The sequence below is a fragment of the Mirounga angustirostris genome, unplaced genomic scaffold (genome assembly GCF_029215605.1).
Source record: "Mirounga angustirostris isolate CCGP_5_RB_7025 unplaced genomic scaffold, mMirAng1.0.hap1 SCAF_9, whole genome shotgun sequence".
NCBI lineage: Eukaryota > Metazoa > Chordata > Mammalia > Carnivora > Phocidae > Mirounga > Mirounga angustirostris.
Window position 1 is genome coordinate 131569206 of NW_026991717.1, and position 17109 is coordinate 131586314.

The 17109-nt window shown below is 40.2% G+C and overlaps 1 protein-coding gene across 3 annotated transcripts in view; it reads right to left on the reverse strand.

The window, feature by feature from the left end:
* Positions 1-17109, reverse strand: part of RPS6KA5 (ribosomal protein S6 kinase A5) — a 184413-nt gene that overhangs the window by 129198 nt on the left and 38106 nt on the right. For all 3 annotated transcript variants that reach the window (XM_064571484.1, XM_064571485.1, XM_054513842.2), the window contains exon 2: positions 2816-2887. In XM_064571484.1, coding sequence (XP_064427554.1) covers positions 2816-2887 — 72 coding nt within the window. The remainder of the gene's footprint in view (positions 1-2815; positions 2888-17109) is intronic.

Sequence of the window (17109 nt, forward strand, 5' to 3'; positions counted from 1 at the left end):
CAGTGATCCATGCTACAACATGGATGAATCTAGAAAACGTTATGTTAAGTGAGAGAAGCCAGACACAAAAGACCACCAATTACATGATTCAATTACATGAAATATCCAGAATAGGCCAATAAAAAGATAGAGAAAATAGGTTAGCGGTTGTTTAGAGCTGGGAGGATGGTGATCTTGGAAGGTAATAAAGGGTTCACAGTTTCTTTTTGAGGTAAGGAAAATGTTCTAAAATTGGTTGTGGTAATGGTTGCACAACTCTGTAAATATACTAAAACCACTGATTTGTACACTTTAAACGGATGAATAATAAGGCATGTGATTACACTGCAATAGGGCTATCAGAATAAAAACGATGCAGATAAAACAAATTCTGTGGCTATAACATAAATTGACCTGAAAACCCTTCAACAAAACGGCACAAGCACTATTTCCAAGGAAATCCAGTCACCGTACAATTGTGACCCCTTTTCTCCTTTGAGTTGATACTGCCTTTGAAAGAGGAAGCAAACGTAAGGATAAAAGACATGATTTTGGTATTCTGAAAGCATGATTTCTTAGGGATATGGTAGGGTGAGGCTAGTTTGCTTTAAAAATACATCTTTACAAATGATCTGAAGGAGAGAATGCACAGTAAAATCTCCCAAGCTGACAATTATACGATACTCTTCCTGACAATAAGACACTTAGTTGATGAAAATAAATCATAGGGTTTATTCGCTGGCAGCTGTAGAAGGTGGCTCTTACACAATATGCTAAACTACTCAGGAAAATTATGAAGAGCTTGCATGGCAAGGCCCTAGGCGTGAAGGCTCAACACCAAATGACCTAAAGACAAATTACATATGCATGAGTATGGGAGGGCAGTGCCTGGGACTGATTTTGGAAGCCCAGGAGAAAGGATTTTCTCCTGCTAGAAGGCGTGGCCCTTCGGAAAGTATGGGCGGATACGCTCATATGAACAGCAGCAATCCCTCCTGTCAGGGGCTGGGAATCCAGGAAGGTATACAGGCCCCTGAGAGTGTGAAGCTAAACTCTAGTGGGGAAGAAGAATGGTCTATCCTTTGAGGCTGTCTCCCGACTTCCAGGAAAGAGACAATAGACCTGCTGAGGATGGGGGGGACAAAAAAAAAAAGGAATTAAAATCCTCCTTTTCACTTCTACCTGGAGGATGAAAAATAAGAGTCTCGGGGCACCTGGGTGGCTCAGTCCTTAAGCGTCTGCCTTCGGCTCAGGTCATGATCCCAGAGTCCTGGGATCGAGCCCCGCATCGGGCTCCCTGCTCGGCAGGAAGCCTGCTTCTCCCGCTCCCGCTCCCCCTGCTTGTGTTCCCTCTCTCGCTGTGTCTCTCTCTATCAAATAAATAAAATCTTAAAAAAAAAAAAAAAAAAGAAAAGAAAAGAAAAAGAAGAGTCTCAAGTTCTCCCTGCGGTGTAACTGCAGAACAACAACATATTCCAGAGGGAGAGCAGAGGAGAGGAGGTGCACTCCTGGCAAGACCAGCTACGTAACTGGTGGGCCTGCTGCCAAATCAAAGTGTGGGGTGCCTTGTTCACGAATCATTTAGCATCTCAGAACAGTGACAGCAGAGCATTACACCTAACATGGGGCTCTTCTGAGTGTGGGGGTGGCTACAACTACATGGGCCATACGCCCAGGAGGCCCTGACTCTTGAGCAGCAAGAACAGCAGTAGCAAAAAAAATAAATAAATACATACATACATACATACATACATTACAGCAGTAGCAAAAACTCAGGAGGCACAGAAGAAAGCCAAGATCATCGAAAAGCCTAACACCTGAGACTGTTACCATTTTGGTGCATATTCCAGAGAATTTCATATATACACATAGACTGTTGGCCCTGGAACAACATAGGTTTGAACTGCACGAGTCCACTTGTACATGGAATTTTTTGGATAAATACAGTACAGGACTGCAAATATATTTTCTACTTCTTACTATTTCTTAATAACATTTTCTTTTCTCTAGCTTTCTTTATTGTACGAATACAGTATAGAATACATACAACATACAAAATATGTGTTAATCGACTGTTTATGTTATCGGGAAGGCTCCCAGTCAACAGGACGCTATTAGTAGTTAAGTTCTGGGGGAATCAAAAGTTACCCACAGATTTCCAAGAGTGCAGGGTATTGGTGCCCGTGACCCTCTGTATTGTTCAAGGGTCAAGTGTACATGGAAACATTGATTCATACCATTTTTTATTTCACAGACATGGTATAGTGTACATTCTCTGCTGTAGCCTTTTTTTTAAAGCTTATTACAGTATGGAGAACTTTCAAAAATGTTAAATACAGACCATTTCATTCCAATTGTATAGATTATAGAACATAAAGATCCATGTTCCATTTAACCAAACTCATATTGACAAGGTTTCTGAAGGGTCTTGGGTTTTTCATTATTAAACATGATGACCACTGGATATGAATAAAGTGGAATGAGGACTGAATGAGTTAAATCAGTATAAAGTATTTCACAGAGTACTTGGCAAGTCACAAGCTCTCTATAAATGTTAGTGATTTTAGTATTGTGTCCTATGTAAAGACTGAACTAATTTACATTCCCAACAGCAGGGTAAAAGAAACTGGTTTTCCTAAATCTTTGCCAATTCTTCCAAATTTTCCCTTTTGTATTTCTTCTATGAATCATTTGTTCGTGTTCTTTGACAGTTCTCCTATTGGATTTCTTATGCTTTTAAATTTTTAACTGATTTCCATATTAAGAATATGAGTCCTTTGTCATAAGAATAACAAACACTTTTTTTTTGGCTTAGAAAAAATTTTTTAAGACTTACCTCCAGTTCCTAGGACCTTGAGGAGCTCAAAATTTTCAATCCCCACCTTCTCTGCATGTCCTGTTAAATTAGCTAAAAAAAGAAAGAGAAAAAAGAAATAATTAAGGGGATCAGTAACAGGAGGGGGCCCATGGGGGCTTCTGAAATACCAGCAATGTTTTATTACTTGACCTGGGTGGTTAAGCCAGGGTTCACTTTATAATTATTTGTTAACTACAGGAACTATGTTTTGTGCAATTTTCTGTATGTCATATATTACAGGCAAACTTTTTAGAATTTAGTAGCTATATCATTTGTACCTGAAGTTAACATAAAAATAAAGTGTTAATAGACTCACTACTGATCAAGATAATCTGAAAATAAACACAAATTCCAATATATAGCTAGATATGCAGTACAAAGAAAACTGGACAGATTTAGACAACATAATCATTAGTTAACAAATATGTATTGAGTGTCCACTAAATATCATCCCCAGCATCTAAGCTGGGTTCTACTCCCATTTCTTTCTTTCTTTCTTTTTGTTTTTTTAAAAATTTTATTTATTTATTTGACAGAGAGATAGAGAGCACAAGTAGGCAGAGAGGCAGGCAGAGGGAGAGGGAGAAGCAGGCTCCCTGCCGAGCAGGGAGCCCGATGCGGAACTCGATCCCAGGACCCTGGGATCGTGACCTGAGCTGAAGGCAGCCACTTAACCGACTGAGCCACCCAGGCGCCCCTCTTTTTTTTTAAAAAAAGATTTATTTTATTTGTTTATCTTAGAGAGAGAGCACGAGCAGAAGGAGGGGCAGAGGGAGAGGATCTCAAGCCCGTGCTGAGCGCAGAGCCCAATGTGGGGCTCAATCTCGCAACCCTGAGATTATGACCTGAGCCAAAATCAAGAGTCAGACGCTCAACTGACTGAGCCACCCAGGCGCCCCTCTACTCCCATTTCTGCCACTAAGCACCTGCCACTAAGCACCTGCACCTAGGCACATGATTTAGCCTGCATTAGTCATTTAACTACCCTGTGTCTCTGTTCCCTCATCTCTGAAATGAAAGCACTGGTCTCAATTAACTCTAAGATCTCTGCCAGCTCTAAAATTTGTTTCAAAGTATAAACTCTTTAAAAACATATTCTATCCTAAATAAACAAAATTAGGATATCATATGAAGGAGTATTTCCCCAAGTATATTCCTTTGATTCTGGTCCTATCCTACAAGATGTTAACAGATGTTATATTTGGGAGGAAAACATGCTTTCAAGTAAAAAAAAACTTGAAATGGTTGGCTTAAACAAAGTTAATCGGGTTTCTTTACTGCTGAACTTCACAGATGAAAATCTGTATGTGAATCTTCAAAACTGAGATACGTATTTGTCAGATTTATTGGATCCCCAAATTATTTTTTATGGTAATACCTATTAATATTATGTGAACCAGCATTCTGTAGATGTGGTTAACGTCAGGCTTGGCCCAAATCCTAGTTTTACCACTTAAAAGCCATGTGACCTTAAACAAATTACTTAGCTTTTCTTTGTCTCAGGTCGCCTCTAGTGTAAAATGAGGATAATAAAAATACCTACCCTCAAAGCATACTGATGTCTGCAATTTGCTTTGAAATGCATTAAAAAAAAATAAGATGGATTAATGGATGAATATAGGTATGGATAGATATGTGATAAAGAAAAACAGATAAAATGTTTATTACAGAATCTAGATAGTGTAAGAGTGTTCAACATGTCATTCTTCCAAATTCTCTGTATATATGAAAATGTCCATAATAAAATGGCAGAAAATAGAATAATACCTACCTCATAGGGTTGTGATGAGGATTCAGTGAGTTAAATTCATACAGAGCTTGCTATAGGCCATAAACATTATTATAAGCGTTTGTACGTAAACAACGCTCTGGGCCTACAACTTCAAGAAAATCAGACCCAACTAGGAACTTCTGGAATTAAAAGTTTCAGGGCAATAAGTGATTTCAGTGTCCTTCCAAAGTTTAACTAAATTCATAGTTAAAATTTTTTAAAATTGTGGTCAAAACCACATAACATAAAATTTCCCACCTTAGCCATTTTTTTTCTTTTAAAGATTTTGTTTATTTATTTGATAGAGAGATAGATAGCGAGAAAGGGAACACAAGCAGGGGGAGTGGGAGAGGGGGAAGCAGGCTTCCCGCTGAGTAGAGAGCCCGAGGTGGGGCTCAATCCCAGGACACCAGGACCATGACCCAAGCCGAAGGCAGATGCCTAACGACTGAGCCACCCAGGCGCCCGCCCCCCCTCCCCAGCCATGTTTAAGTATATAATACAGTGGTGCTAATTATATGTACTATGTTTACAACAGATCTCTGGAACTTTTTACATTTTGCAAACAAACTCTATACCCATTGAACTTAATCTATTAACAATTTAATGTAATTGTTGAGATGGTTGGATTTGGGTCAACCATTTTATTTTATTATTTGTTTCCAATTTGTTTTTTTCTCTTTTCTTTTTTAAAGTTTTATTTATTTAATAAATCTCTACACCCAATGAGGGGCTCGAACACATGACCCTATGACTGAGTCGCATGCTCTTCCAACCAAGCCAGCCAGGTGTCCCTTGTCTTTTCTATTGTTTGTTCCCATGTTTCTACTTTCCTGACTTAAAACAACAACAACAACAACAAAAGATACCACTTAAATGCTTTTTAGAATTTCACTTCAATTTTCACATTGGCATTTTAGCTCTACTTCTTTGCGTTATTAGTGTAGTTGTTGCCCTAAGGATTACAGTATACATCTTTAATTACTCACAGTCCTCTTATAATTAATACTGTACCATTTCCCTAAAAATATAGAAACTTTGCTATCATTCTTCATGGACTACAGATACATATTAAATGGAGTTAATATCTTCGATATATGCTATATATGCACAACTTATATAATATGATTTAATAAAGAAAATAAGAGGAAAGACAGAGGCTTTCCCTTTTCTGTAGATATTTCTCATTTTTGATGATCTTTTTTTTATCTTTTCCAAAGATCCAAAATTCCATCAGGTATAAGTTTCCCTCAGCCTTGAAGAACTTCCTTTGACATTTCTTGTAGTGCAGAATTCCTTGAGTTTTCTTTTATCTGAAAAAGCCTTTGCCTTCATTTAAATTTTTTCACTGAGGTACATTCCCTAAGACTCACCCTTTTAAAGGGTACACGTCCATGGTTTTTAGTCTACTTACGGTTGTGCCACTGCCACCACTAACTAATTCTGGAATCCTCTTCATTTCTGAAGGGTATTTTCCTTTGATAAGGAACACCGGGAGGACAGGCTTTTTTCTTTTCTTCCGGCACTTTAAACATGTTCTTCCACTCTCTTTTGGCTTCCGTGGTTTCCGAGGTGAAGTCAGTCATTAAATGGATCATTACTCCTCTATTAGAAATGTTATCATTTTTCTCTTATTGCTTTCAACATTTGGCTTTCCAAAGTTTTGCCATGATGTGTCTCAATGTGGACTTCTTTGGGTTCAGTCAGCCTGGTATGTATTCACTGAGTATCTTGAATCTGTGGGTTTCTGTTTTTCATCAAATTTGGGGAATTTCTGCTTTAACTTTTCAAGAAATTTTTTCTATCCTATTCTCTCTATCCTCTGAGATTCCATTTCCGTGCATGCTGGATTGTTTAATTCAACCTAAAAGGCCTCTGAGACTGTTCATTTTTTGCTCCAATATGTTTTCTCTCTGTTCTTCAAATTAATTTCTATTGCTCTGTCTTCAAGTTCACGTACTTTTCCTTCTGCACCTCTATTCAACTGTTAAATCCATCTACTGAATTATTTCAAATATTGTATCTTTTTATTCTAGAACTTCCATTTGGTTCTTTCCCATTGTTTCTATTTATCTGATAGAATTTGTTTTGTTATTCACTGAGAGCATGACATTTTATTTCACTGAGGATATTATAACAGCTGCTTTAAAAATCTTGTCTGCTACTGCCAATATCTCATTCATCTCAGGGTAGGACTCAGCTGATTTTCTTCCTCTTCAGATATGTTCCATTTTCTTGATTCTCCATATATGGGGTAAGTATGGCTTGTAGAAATGTTAATTTGTGAAGACTATGAAATTATTTTTTTCTCCAGTGAGAGTTGTTTTGCTCAGCTGGCAAATATCTTGGGTTGGCCTAAACTGTAAACTCTTTTTCTTAGGAGGCAGCTCCAGTCCAGTTCAGATTTTTTGTCTTCAGCTGAGCTGTTCCAAGTCCATTGTACTCATGCATGGCTCAGAGGCAAGAGATGTGTGCTCACAAAGGACTCCCCCTCCTCTGGCTCTTCTTCTGGGATTTCTCTACTATCTTCAGTGATCAGGGCTCTCTGGTTTCAGTTCTAGTCACCCTGGCCAGAGAGACTATTGTTTTTCCACCAGAGTCTCCAGAGTACAGACTGTACTTAGCCTGAAGCTAAAATCAGTGAAAAGGCAAATTTACTTCTTATAGCTTCCTTCCTTCTCTCCTCTGTGTACTCCCGAGTAGAGCCTATCTGCTTCTGTTCACTTGCTTTTTATATTAAATCCAGGTTTTACAGTTGTTTTCTGCAGAGGAATTCTCCAGGAGGGGGTCTTTTCTGAAATTACGAGAAACAAAAGTCTTCCTTCATACAGTCAACAGGATAAAGGGAAGCAGAATATGCCACCCCCAAATATGCCACTTTGGCATGTTGATTCTTTTGAAATAAAGTTACTTAAGAAACAGCCTGAGAAAGGAGGACACTGATCTCCTCTGCCCCCCCTGCCGAAAGCAAGGAAATAAGTCTCTCATTTGAAAGGTACCCTCCCTGTACCAGGAGGGTAGAAGGCATCCTTATTACCAGAAATAGGGGATTTGGGGCCCAGAAAGCTATATAAACAAACTTTGTTACTTCCTCATTAATTTACTATCTCAAACCCAAACCCTTCAGTCTTACCAATTTTTCACAAAGCTACCTGCTTTGGTGACTTCTTTGAGCCTCATATTTGTATAGGCTCCTATACATACAAAATTAAATGTTTTTTCTCTGTTAATTTGTGTTATGTCAATTTAATTATTAGGCCAGCCAAAGAACCTAAAAGAAAAGAAGGGAAAGGTTCTCTTCCCCTGCAATTATAAAGTTTCTACTTTACTGCCCTAGCAAGTTAACTTCAAAGAGTAAAATAAAACTAAAAAGGTGATTTGATATAAGCCATCTCAGGGGTCTTGAACTTAATATCCATATAACTCTTTTACATTACATCTGTTAGGCAAAGTAAGTAATCAGACATATGGAAGCAGATCAATAGAAAGCTCTATCAATATTTAGGCATGGGGAGAACTTATTAGTTATAAAGATCTTTTTCATTGTGTTAACAACAAAACACATAAAAACAAATGGTAAATGGGATACTATATAGAATCCTAAGCACTGACAAGCACATATTCGAACATGTGAGTCTAGGTATCTAAATGGTTCTCATTTCTATGCTATTACTTGTTATTATAAGTAGAAGCCTTTGAACATGAAAGTCTAAAAATAAACTACATTTCTCTTAGTTAAATTGTTAACCTCAGATCAAGAGCTCAAACTTCCCAGCAACACCACCACCATTTATTAGAACAAGACTTAAAATATTTACATTTTGTATTTCACCCTGGAGGTGAAGTAAACATTAGCCAATTACAGAAATCTGCATTTCTGAGTCATTACATGCCTTAGTGAAGTCCAAAATGTACGCTGATCAGATGGTGAGAAGGTATTCCATGCCTGGGGCCAGACTGTACCAGAAATAAGCCTTTACAACTGACAGACAGGACTTGTCCATTGTTTTCCCTCATATGTAAAAATAAATGACACTTTATTGTGGTTGCAGGAGCTCCTTTTCCTGTGTCAGGTGAGCCTCTGCCCACCCCCTGTCTAGTTCTCCCTGTAGGTAAGAGACGTTACTAACCTAATTATTCAAGAGCCCAAAATCCTGACTGGGCACAGTTAGCTGTAGGTGGGGTCCCTGTGTTAAAATAAGTCTCCACCCAGGGTCTGTGTTACTGCCTCAAACTCTTGGCCTGGCCTGAGCCATGGGGGCCCAATGGCCATTCTCTTTCACTTTCCTTTTACTATACAGCAGTCCCTCCTTAGCCGCAGCTTCACCTCCTGCAGGTTCAGTTACCCAGGGCTTCAGTTACGGGCAGTTCACCACTGGCCAGGGGGGCAGAGGATCCTCCTTGTGATGCATCCTCAGAAGGTCACACTATGTTACAGTGCCTGCATCATTCACCTTACTTCAGCTCATCACGAAAGCATTTTATTATCTCACACATCATCACGAGAAGGGGAAGTTCAGTACAGTAAGATAGTCTGAGAGAGAGACAATATTCACACAACTTTTAATTATTTTGTTTATTTAATTATATTGTTTAACTGTCCTGATTATTAGTGTTGTTGATCTCTTATTGTGCTTAATTTATAAATTAAATTTTATTATAGGTATGTATGTATGTATAGGAAAATGCATAGTATATAGGAGGTTTGGTACTATGTGTGGGTTCAGGCATCTGCTGAGAGTCTTGGAACGTTTCTCCCGTGGCTAAGGCGGGGGGACAATTGTATTCAGCAGTCAACAAAGCAGATTCAGAGGTTCACTTACCAGTTTGTTCTCCCCTCCAACCTTCTAACTCACACACCTCAATATGCTGGTCTCAAAATGGTGATTAGATGAGGCTGGGAGGGAAGCAGGAGTCCTGACTTAGGCCTTAAACCTGAACTACTTGCACCAAGGCACTTTTAAGGAGAATTCTACACTAATGTGCTAGAAGTTTGCACAGCCTTTATTAATGTGGCACTCTGAGTCCCACGGGCTACTGTATCTTGCAGACTCAGGACTCCAGGGGGAAGAGCATATTGGCTGGGCAGAGTTTGGGCATTTCTAGATTTCTGGCTATAATGACTTGGCACCAAAACCTTACCCTCAGCTCCTAATTTCCAACTAAAAGGATTAACTCCTTTCCACCGAAACAGTGCCTCATGAAAACTCTTCACAAATATGTAAAATAACCAAAGAATATCAACAAACTTAGACTAGAGCTATTTAGTCGGTACATAATAGTACTACCAGGCCAGTTGTTGATATCTGGCAACTCTTGTGATGCCTACACCTCTTGAGTTGTTAAATATTAGTAAGCCTGGATTAAAACAAAGAAAATATTTCTAAACTTTTCAAGGTCTACATTAGGCCTATCTCTACAGTTAATCAGCTTAGACAGTCTCCTCTCATCAAAAGCATTTATAGTTTTTTACATTAATGCATTGCTCAGTTTATTCATTTAGAAAAGATAGGTGTGAACAGTTGCAATGCTTTCATAAAGCAGTTGTCACCAATTTTTTTCTTATTAATATATTAGAAACTACCCCATTGAAAATCCTTTACTTCTTCATTGGTGTTATTATCCTATAATGCGTTCTTCCTGGTTAGGAAATCACTTTTAAAGCTGAATTTCACAAATTCTTTTAGAAGAAGTCAATGGATCTTCTAAAAATGTTTGCCAAAACTCAAATGAATTTCAATGTTTAACAGATTCTCTTTAGAAAAGTCTGAATTATTAATAGCTCTTAAAGGAAAAATCTTGTCTTACAATGAATATAAAGTACTTGGTTTTTTTACACTACAACTGGATTCCTTTGGCTCCTCAAATAATAATATGGTTATGTGCCCTGTAGAAAAATATGGCCGATGTAATTTTTTAAATAAGAAATTTAGAAAGACCAAGTAATTGTCTTTTCTCCCAAATTTAAATAGCTTTGTTGCTTGTTCTACTATTATTATAAAATAATCCTGGTTTGTGGCTTTAAAAAAATAGATATAAATATAAATAGGCTTAAAGTAGACCTCCCTTATCCCCACCAAAGATTACTATTATTATTTCCTTGGCATATTCTTCCAGGATTTGAGCCATAAACCTATGAATGATAACTGGCTTCTTAACCCAACTTTCTAGGCAATTCTACTATCAAATGTAATTTGTAATGCAGACTATCTATGACCATTTCTTTTAAGTTGATATGTTTAAGTCAGAACTTCCCAATTTTATGGAGGAAAACAATCAGGAAAAACACATTTTTCATTCTGTTGCCATAGTTTCTGCTAAGCTGCACAAATGTAATTGCTCAGAGCATGTGCCGAAATCATTTGATTAGATCCAATAATTCACTTGTATTAAAGCTAAGAAAAGGCTAAATTTAAAGCACTTTTACAATTAAAGTAGAATAAAGAAGAGGAATAATACCTCTGAAGCCATTTCAAGTAAGTTGTTAGCATATGAGGGAGGTACTCATATGCCAGATTTTATTCAATGGATTAATCATTTATTAAGCTTGCAACAAGCTACAAGAAATGTAATTTATTAGAAAGGATTATGGAGTCTATGGGCAATAAGGGGAATATCATTATCACGTGAAACTACTTAAAAATGCTCATTGAGAATAGAAGTTCTCATTTACTCATTTAACAAATACTCACTGGGTACCTAGGGACACCTGAGCCAGCTGTCAGGTCTTAAAGAAACAAAGGATTTGAAAATGTGAGAAAAGCTAGGGCCTCTGGGCTAGAAGAGTATCTGGAGCAAAAGCATAAGTTGGAGGGGCGCCTGGGTGGCTCAGTCATTAACCGTCTGCCTTCGGCTCAGGTCATGATCCCAGGGTCCTGGGATCGAGCCCCCGCATCGGGCTCCCTGCTCAGCGGGAAGCCTGCGTCTCCCTCTCCCACTCCCCCTGCTTGTGTTCCTGCTCTCGCTGTGTGTCTCTGTCAAATAAATAAAATCTTTAAAAAAAAAAAAAAAAAGCATAAGTTGGAATAAGTACTTTCCTAGCACAGAATAAGAGGATGGTCCTAATTAGCTATGATGGGCTTATGTGGGAAAAACAGTAAAAGTGCTACATCAAATAAGGACACAAAACTAGCTGATTCAAAACCTAGAAAGCCAGACTAATTAGTTTGAGTTGACTCCATAAGCAGCAATGGCTCTTGACAAGATGAAAGTAAGGTTTTTAGAAAATTACTTTGGCAATGGTGTGCCATATGGATAGCAGCAAAGAAAGACTGAAGCTAAAAGGGGGAGAGGTTAATGCAATCAGCTAGATGTGTGCTAACAAGAATCTGGTCTGAGTAGAAACTAGCATAAAAAGGAAAGAACGAGCCTAAGAATCACTGCAATATCCAGTTCAAAAAACACTTGCTGAACACCTAACTTGGGTGCTGAGACCACAAAAGCAAACAGGACAGGGCCCCCACTTTCAAAGATAAATAAATTGAACTGTGTTTCTTTTTTCGCCCCCATTGGCCCCATATCTAAAGTATAAGAAATGAGGTCCCTTGGGTGGCTCAGTAAGCGTCCAATTCTTGATTTCAGCTCAGGTCGTGATCTCAGCGTCCTGGGATAAGCTCCCCGCACGGCGTGGAGTCTACTTCTCACCCTCTCCCTCTCCTCCCGCTCACATGTGCGTGCTCTCTCTCTCTCTCTCTCTCTCACTCAAATAAATAAATCTTTTTTAAAAAGTACAAGAAATGAAAGTCTGGTAAATGGTAGTGTTACTGATGAATTTTATTGAAAGGGGAAGTTGAAAGGGAAGGTTGAAAGGGGAAGTTTTGGGGTTTCAACACTGATTTGGGAGTGATGGCAGAGGATCCCAAAAAGCCTGCTGTGTAGACAGTTCTAGACAAGGAACTGAAGTTTGGCAGAGACAGCATGCTGATGGGGTTTTAGAACATGCTACCTGCCAAACACAGCACCTTGGCATATTAAATATTTTAAACTGAAGGAATCTGAAAATCAACAGCAGGTTCAGGGAAGGAGTTTCTGACCTCCCCCTGAAGCAAGTCATAAAACTTCCCTGCAAGAGGCACCCTCGCTAGACCCAGAGAAAGGAGCATCCCTATTTCTGGAGATGGGACACAGGCAGGAATCCGAACAAACAGGCCTTGCTAAGTTTCTCCCAGGTTACTCCACTTACCTCATACATTTGCCCTCTCACACCCCTGTTCTACGACCTTCCACGCCATCAAACCTAACATGAAAATGCTAAGTTTACGTCTCCTGGGTCTTCATTTCCTTATGAAGTTTCCCATGTCACATAAAACTTGTTACATAAATGTGTATGCTTTTCTCTTGTTAATCTGTCTTTTGTTACAGGGGTCCCAGGGAATTAGAAGGGTAGAGGAGAAAAAAAAGTTATTAGAAGAGCAAATGCTTTAAGAAGAAAGCCCTCGGGAGACCACAGAGAAAGAAGGGCAAGTCTTAATGAAGACCAGGAGTGAGGATGCAGGAAGAAAAGAGCCAGAGAAAAGGCGAAAAAATGAACAGTGTATAAAATCCAAAGAAAGAATGCCCCCCAAAAACCCGGATTACCAATGAAGTCAAACATGGTACAATGGGAAATACACATCTGGTCTTTGTCCAGGTTCCCAGCACACAGCTCCTTGAAGCTTAGGACACTCCAGAATGGTAAGAGTGTCCTTTGTATGCTGAGATGACTGGGGGCTAAGGGGGCCCAGATAGCTTCAGGATGGGGGGCTGGCTGCTAGAAAGACCTAGGACTTTCAGCCACCCTACCCTCTGCCTCCTCCCAGGAAGGGAGAGGGGCTAGGGATTAAGTTAATCACCAATGGCCAATGATTTAACCAGTCATGCCTAGATCAAGAAACCTCCAGAAAAACCCCTGAACAATGGTTCTGAGAGGCTCAGGCTGGTGCACACACAGAGGGGCTGGGATGGTGGCTGAGGCTCAGGTTGGTGCACACACAGAGGGGCTGGGATGGTGGCTGAGAGGCTCAGGTTGGTATACACACAGAGGGGCTGGGATAGTGGTGCTCCCTGAGAGGGCATGGAAGTTCCACATTCCCCTCCTGCGCCCCCACTACCAATACCTTGCTCTAAGAATCTCTTCCATTTGGCTGTTCCTGAGTCATAGGTTTTATCCTCAAGTCTAGGCTGGGAGGTCAGGGTTATGGATGGAGACAGATAAACAAAACATCCTTAAAAACAATGGATACAGATAATTCTATTTAACGATAGGAAAGGAAGGAATAGAATGAAAATGGGGAAAAAAATCATAGGAAATATTTTTCCAACTTAACAGTCAGATGAGAGAGAAGGTCAGAAGTGATAAGTAATGGGGTCCAGGACAGAAAGGGTTAGAGAGAAGGATTAAAAGACTGAAGAATAAGGATATGTAAAGGATGGAAAAAAAGATTATATATAGCCTTTCTACTGGACACAAATGGTCTCCGAAGGGAAGCAGTGCACAGAAGTAAGAGTAAAATGCCTCAGAAACCAGCTTGGCTAAAATGTACAGGGGGTTGAAATGAGATCTACAGGGGCGCCTGGGTGGCTCAGTCGTTGGGCGACTGCCTTCGGCTCAGGTCATGATCCCAGGGTCCTGGGATCGAGCCCCGCATCGGGCTCCCTGCTCAGCGGGGAGCCTGCTTCTCCCTCTCCCACTCCCCCTGCTTGTGTTCCCTCTCTCACTGTGTCTCTCTCTGTCAAATGAATAAATAAAATCTTAAAAAAAAAAAAAAGAAATGAGATCTACAAAAAGTCACCTCAGGAGATAAAAATCAGCATAAGCAGCACAGAACTTGAACTATGCTAATCAAAAGAACAAAAATATTTAAAGAATGGACAACAAAAGATAGACTGGAAAAAACGAAAACTAAAAAACAGAATGCCAAGTTGGGTAATGTGTTTCTAGCACTTTCCAAGGGACAATCTGATTACCAGCTTCAAACATCAGGTCCCCTAGGAAGCAACACCCCTATCCTGGAGATGGCCTTCCTGTGCTCCTAAGCCTTTCACTCGTAGAGCACATGGCCAACTCTCTTTTTTCTAAGTCCATACTCACCAGCAACCCAATTTTAACTCGAGACCCTCACCCCCAAATGAAAAAATGCACTAGTCAAGCAAATGCAAGTGTTTCATGTTGTTGCTTATATGTCCCACTCTAAAGTGGTAAGATGTCATTTGGGTTGATAGATCAGTCTTTTGAGATTGTAATCATAACTATATGCATGAAATCAGAGCACGAAGAGGAAATGCAATTGACAAAATGATCCAGCACTGAACCCTGTTTGTCACTACCAAGAAATACCTCATTAAGATACTGCAGCACTGTACTGTCACCTTGTCAATGGTTTTGTGACTGTTTTCATCTCGGAAGAAAAGGAGAACGATTAGAGAAAGCAGCATTGTGAGATTCAGCTGTGAGTGTAGTAGGAAGTAGGGAAGAGCTTGTTGCAGCTGAAACCGATGAAATAATTAAACCACAATTTATTATAAATCTGTGATCTACAGAACATCAGCTTAGAAAACTTAAACACCACATTCTTGTCTACAAAAACGCTGTCCAACTTTCAGGCACTTTCCAGGTTTACCTTCCTCTCTGAGACATTCTCATCAATTAAAAAATAAATTAGGGGCGGGGAACAAAGCCTAACAAGTTCATAAAAAAGTTCCCGTTTTTGGTAAAGAAAGGAGTTTCAGTCCTGGCTCAAATTCCCTATTCTTCAGTGATTAGTTTCACCTTCCCCTTTCTAGCACCTTCAACATTAAAGAAATCAACATTAACCTCTAATTTCCAAGTACTGGTGTGAATAAGACCACAGCACAATACTGTAGCCATTTTCCTCTTTTTAAAACTTTTCTTCTATCATGACCTGTAACAGAGAAAGTCTCAGAGGCAGGGGCGATTATAAACCCACCATCCTAATACGAGCTACTCTCCTTTTGTACATTCATCTCCAGTCTTTTCTCGTGTATGTATCCTAGTTACTCACTGGGGTTTGCCAGCTATAGACGAAAGGGACTCAAATTGGCAGAGCCATGGCCTGTGCTAGTCCAGAGCCTCGCCCTGCCCCCAGGCTTCTAACAATTCCCAGGAGAGCTGATATCCTCAGCTCCCTCTGAGCTCCTCAGGCACCACCTCTGTTCCACACCACACCAATCCAGACACAACAGTGGGTCCTTCTCTGAGTTCTAGAAAAGACAGTAATAAAACCCGAACACGGGCAAAAAACATTCTTGGGTAGAAGAGACTTCAGTGAAGATTTCCGGAGAAAGGCAGAGGGCTGCCACACATGGCAACGAAAAGGGGAACTGGAAGTAGGAACGGTCCAAATTTCTCACCATCTTCCAGCCTTGAGGGAGGGGGTCTTTATCTCACCAATTCCTCACTTTCCTCCTTTTCTCTGTCTCTCCTTCCCTCTTAGGAGCAAAACCAACAAATCGGTTCCCTTGTGTCCTGTCAAGCGGCTTCCTCCACTCCTGACCTCTCAGCCCTCGCTAACATCCACACTCACATCCCTAAGTGGGCTTGATATCAAGGCAATGCCCCCAGGGCGGCTCCCGCTATACAAGGAATTCTGGGGCCCACTGCTGGGATAAGACATTTTTCTTCTCCCTACCTCTATCGTAGGTTTTATGCAGCCATCATACTCTACATATAACTACACAGTCTAGTAACTGAACAAATATGCTACATGCCTACTTGAATCCAACTTTGTGCCAATCACAGACATACTCCCTGATACCAAGCCGCGCGGGGTCCAGAGGAGGCCCGCAGGCGAGTGAAGAAACCCATGGTACAGCACTACCAGAGAGCTATGAGGCCGAGAGTACCAGGAGGGCATCTTACCACATCTGAAGGTTTGGGGAAGTTAGGCACGGATGGAAAAAAAAAAAAAAAGCCCGCTCGTCAGAAGAAAACACACAAAAGCACCAAGATGACCCAGAACATGGCATATCTGGGAATGTGCAATTAGCACAGGCAGGCAAATGCAAGAGAAGGAGAGGGCGAGAAGAGAGAAGACACGGCAACACTCCCAATTCACAAAGACTCTGACTGGGAAAGGTATGTATTTTATTCTAAAGGCAAGAGGAGCCAAGGGAAGATTTTATGCAGAGGATTAAGATAACCATTTCTGTACCTGAGGGCAGCAGCGCATGGAAACTGAGTTAGAAAGGAATTCACACGAAGACAGCAAAACCAATGCACAGGTTGATAACAATGGTGGAGGCCAGAAACGATAAAGGCTACACTAAGGCACTGAAATTAGGAAAAGAAAAGAAAAACTGAATTCCTTAATATTTATTAATACTACTAGGCACAGGGTGAAAACATTGGAAATCACTAAAATCATGAAATTCTGAATAGCTGTAGTACAGTCTCTTCAATTCAAAATGATAATCCTTGGGGCGCCTGGGTGGCTCAGTCGGTTAAGCGGCTGCCTTCGGCTCAGGTCATCATCCCAGGGTCCTGGGATCGAGCCCCGCATCGGGC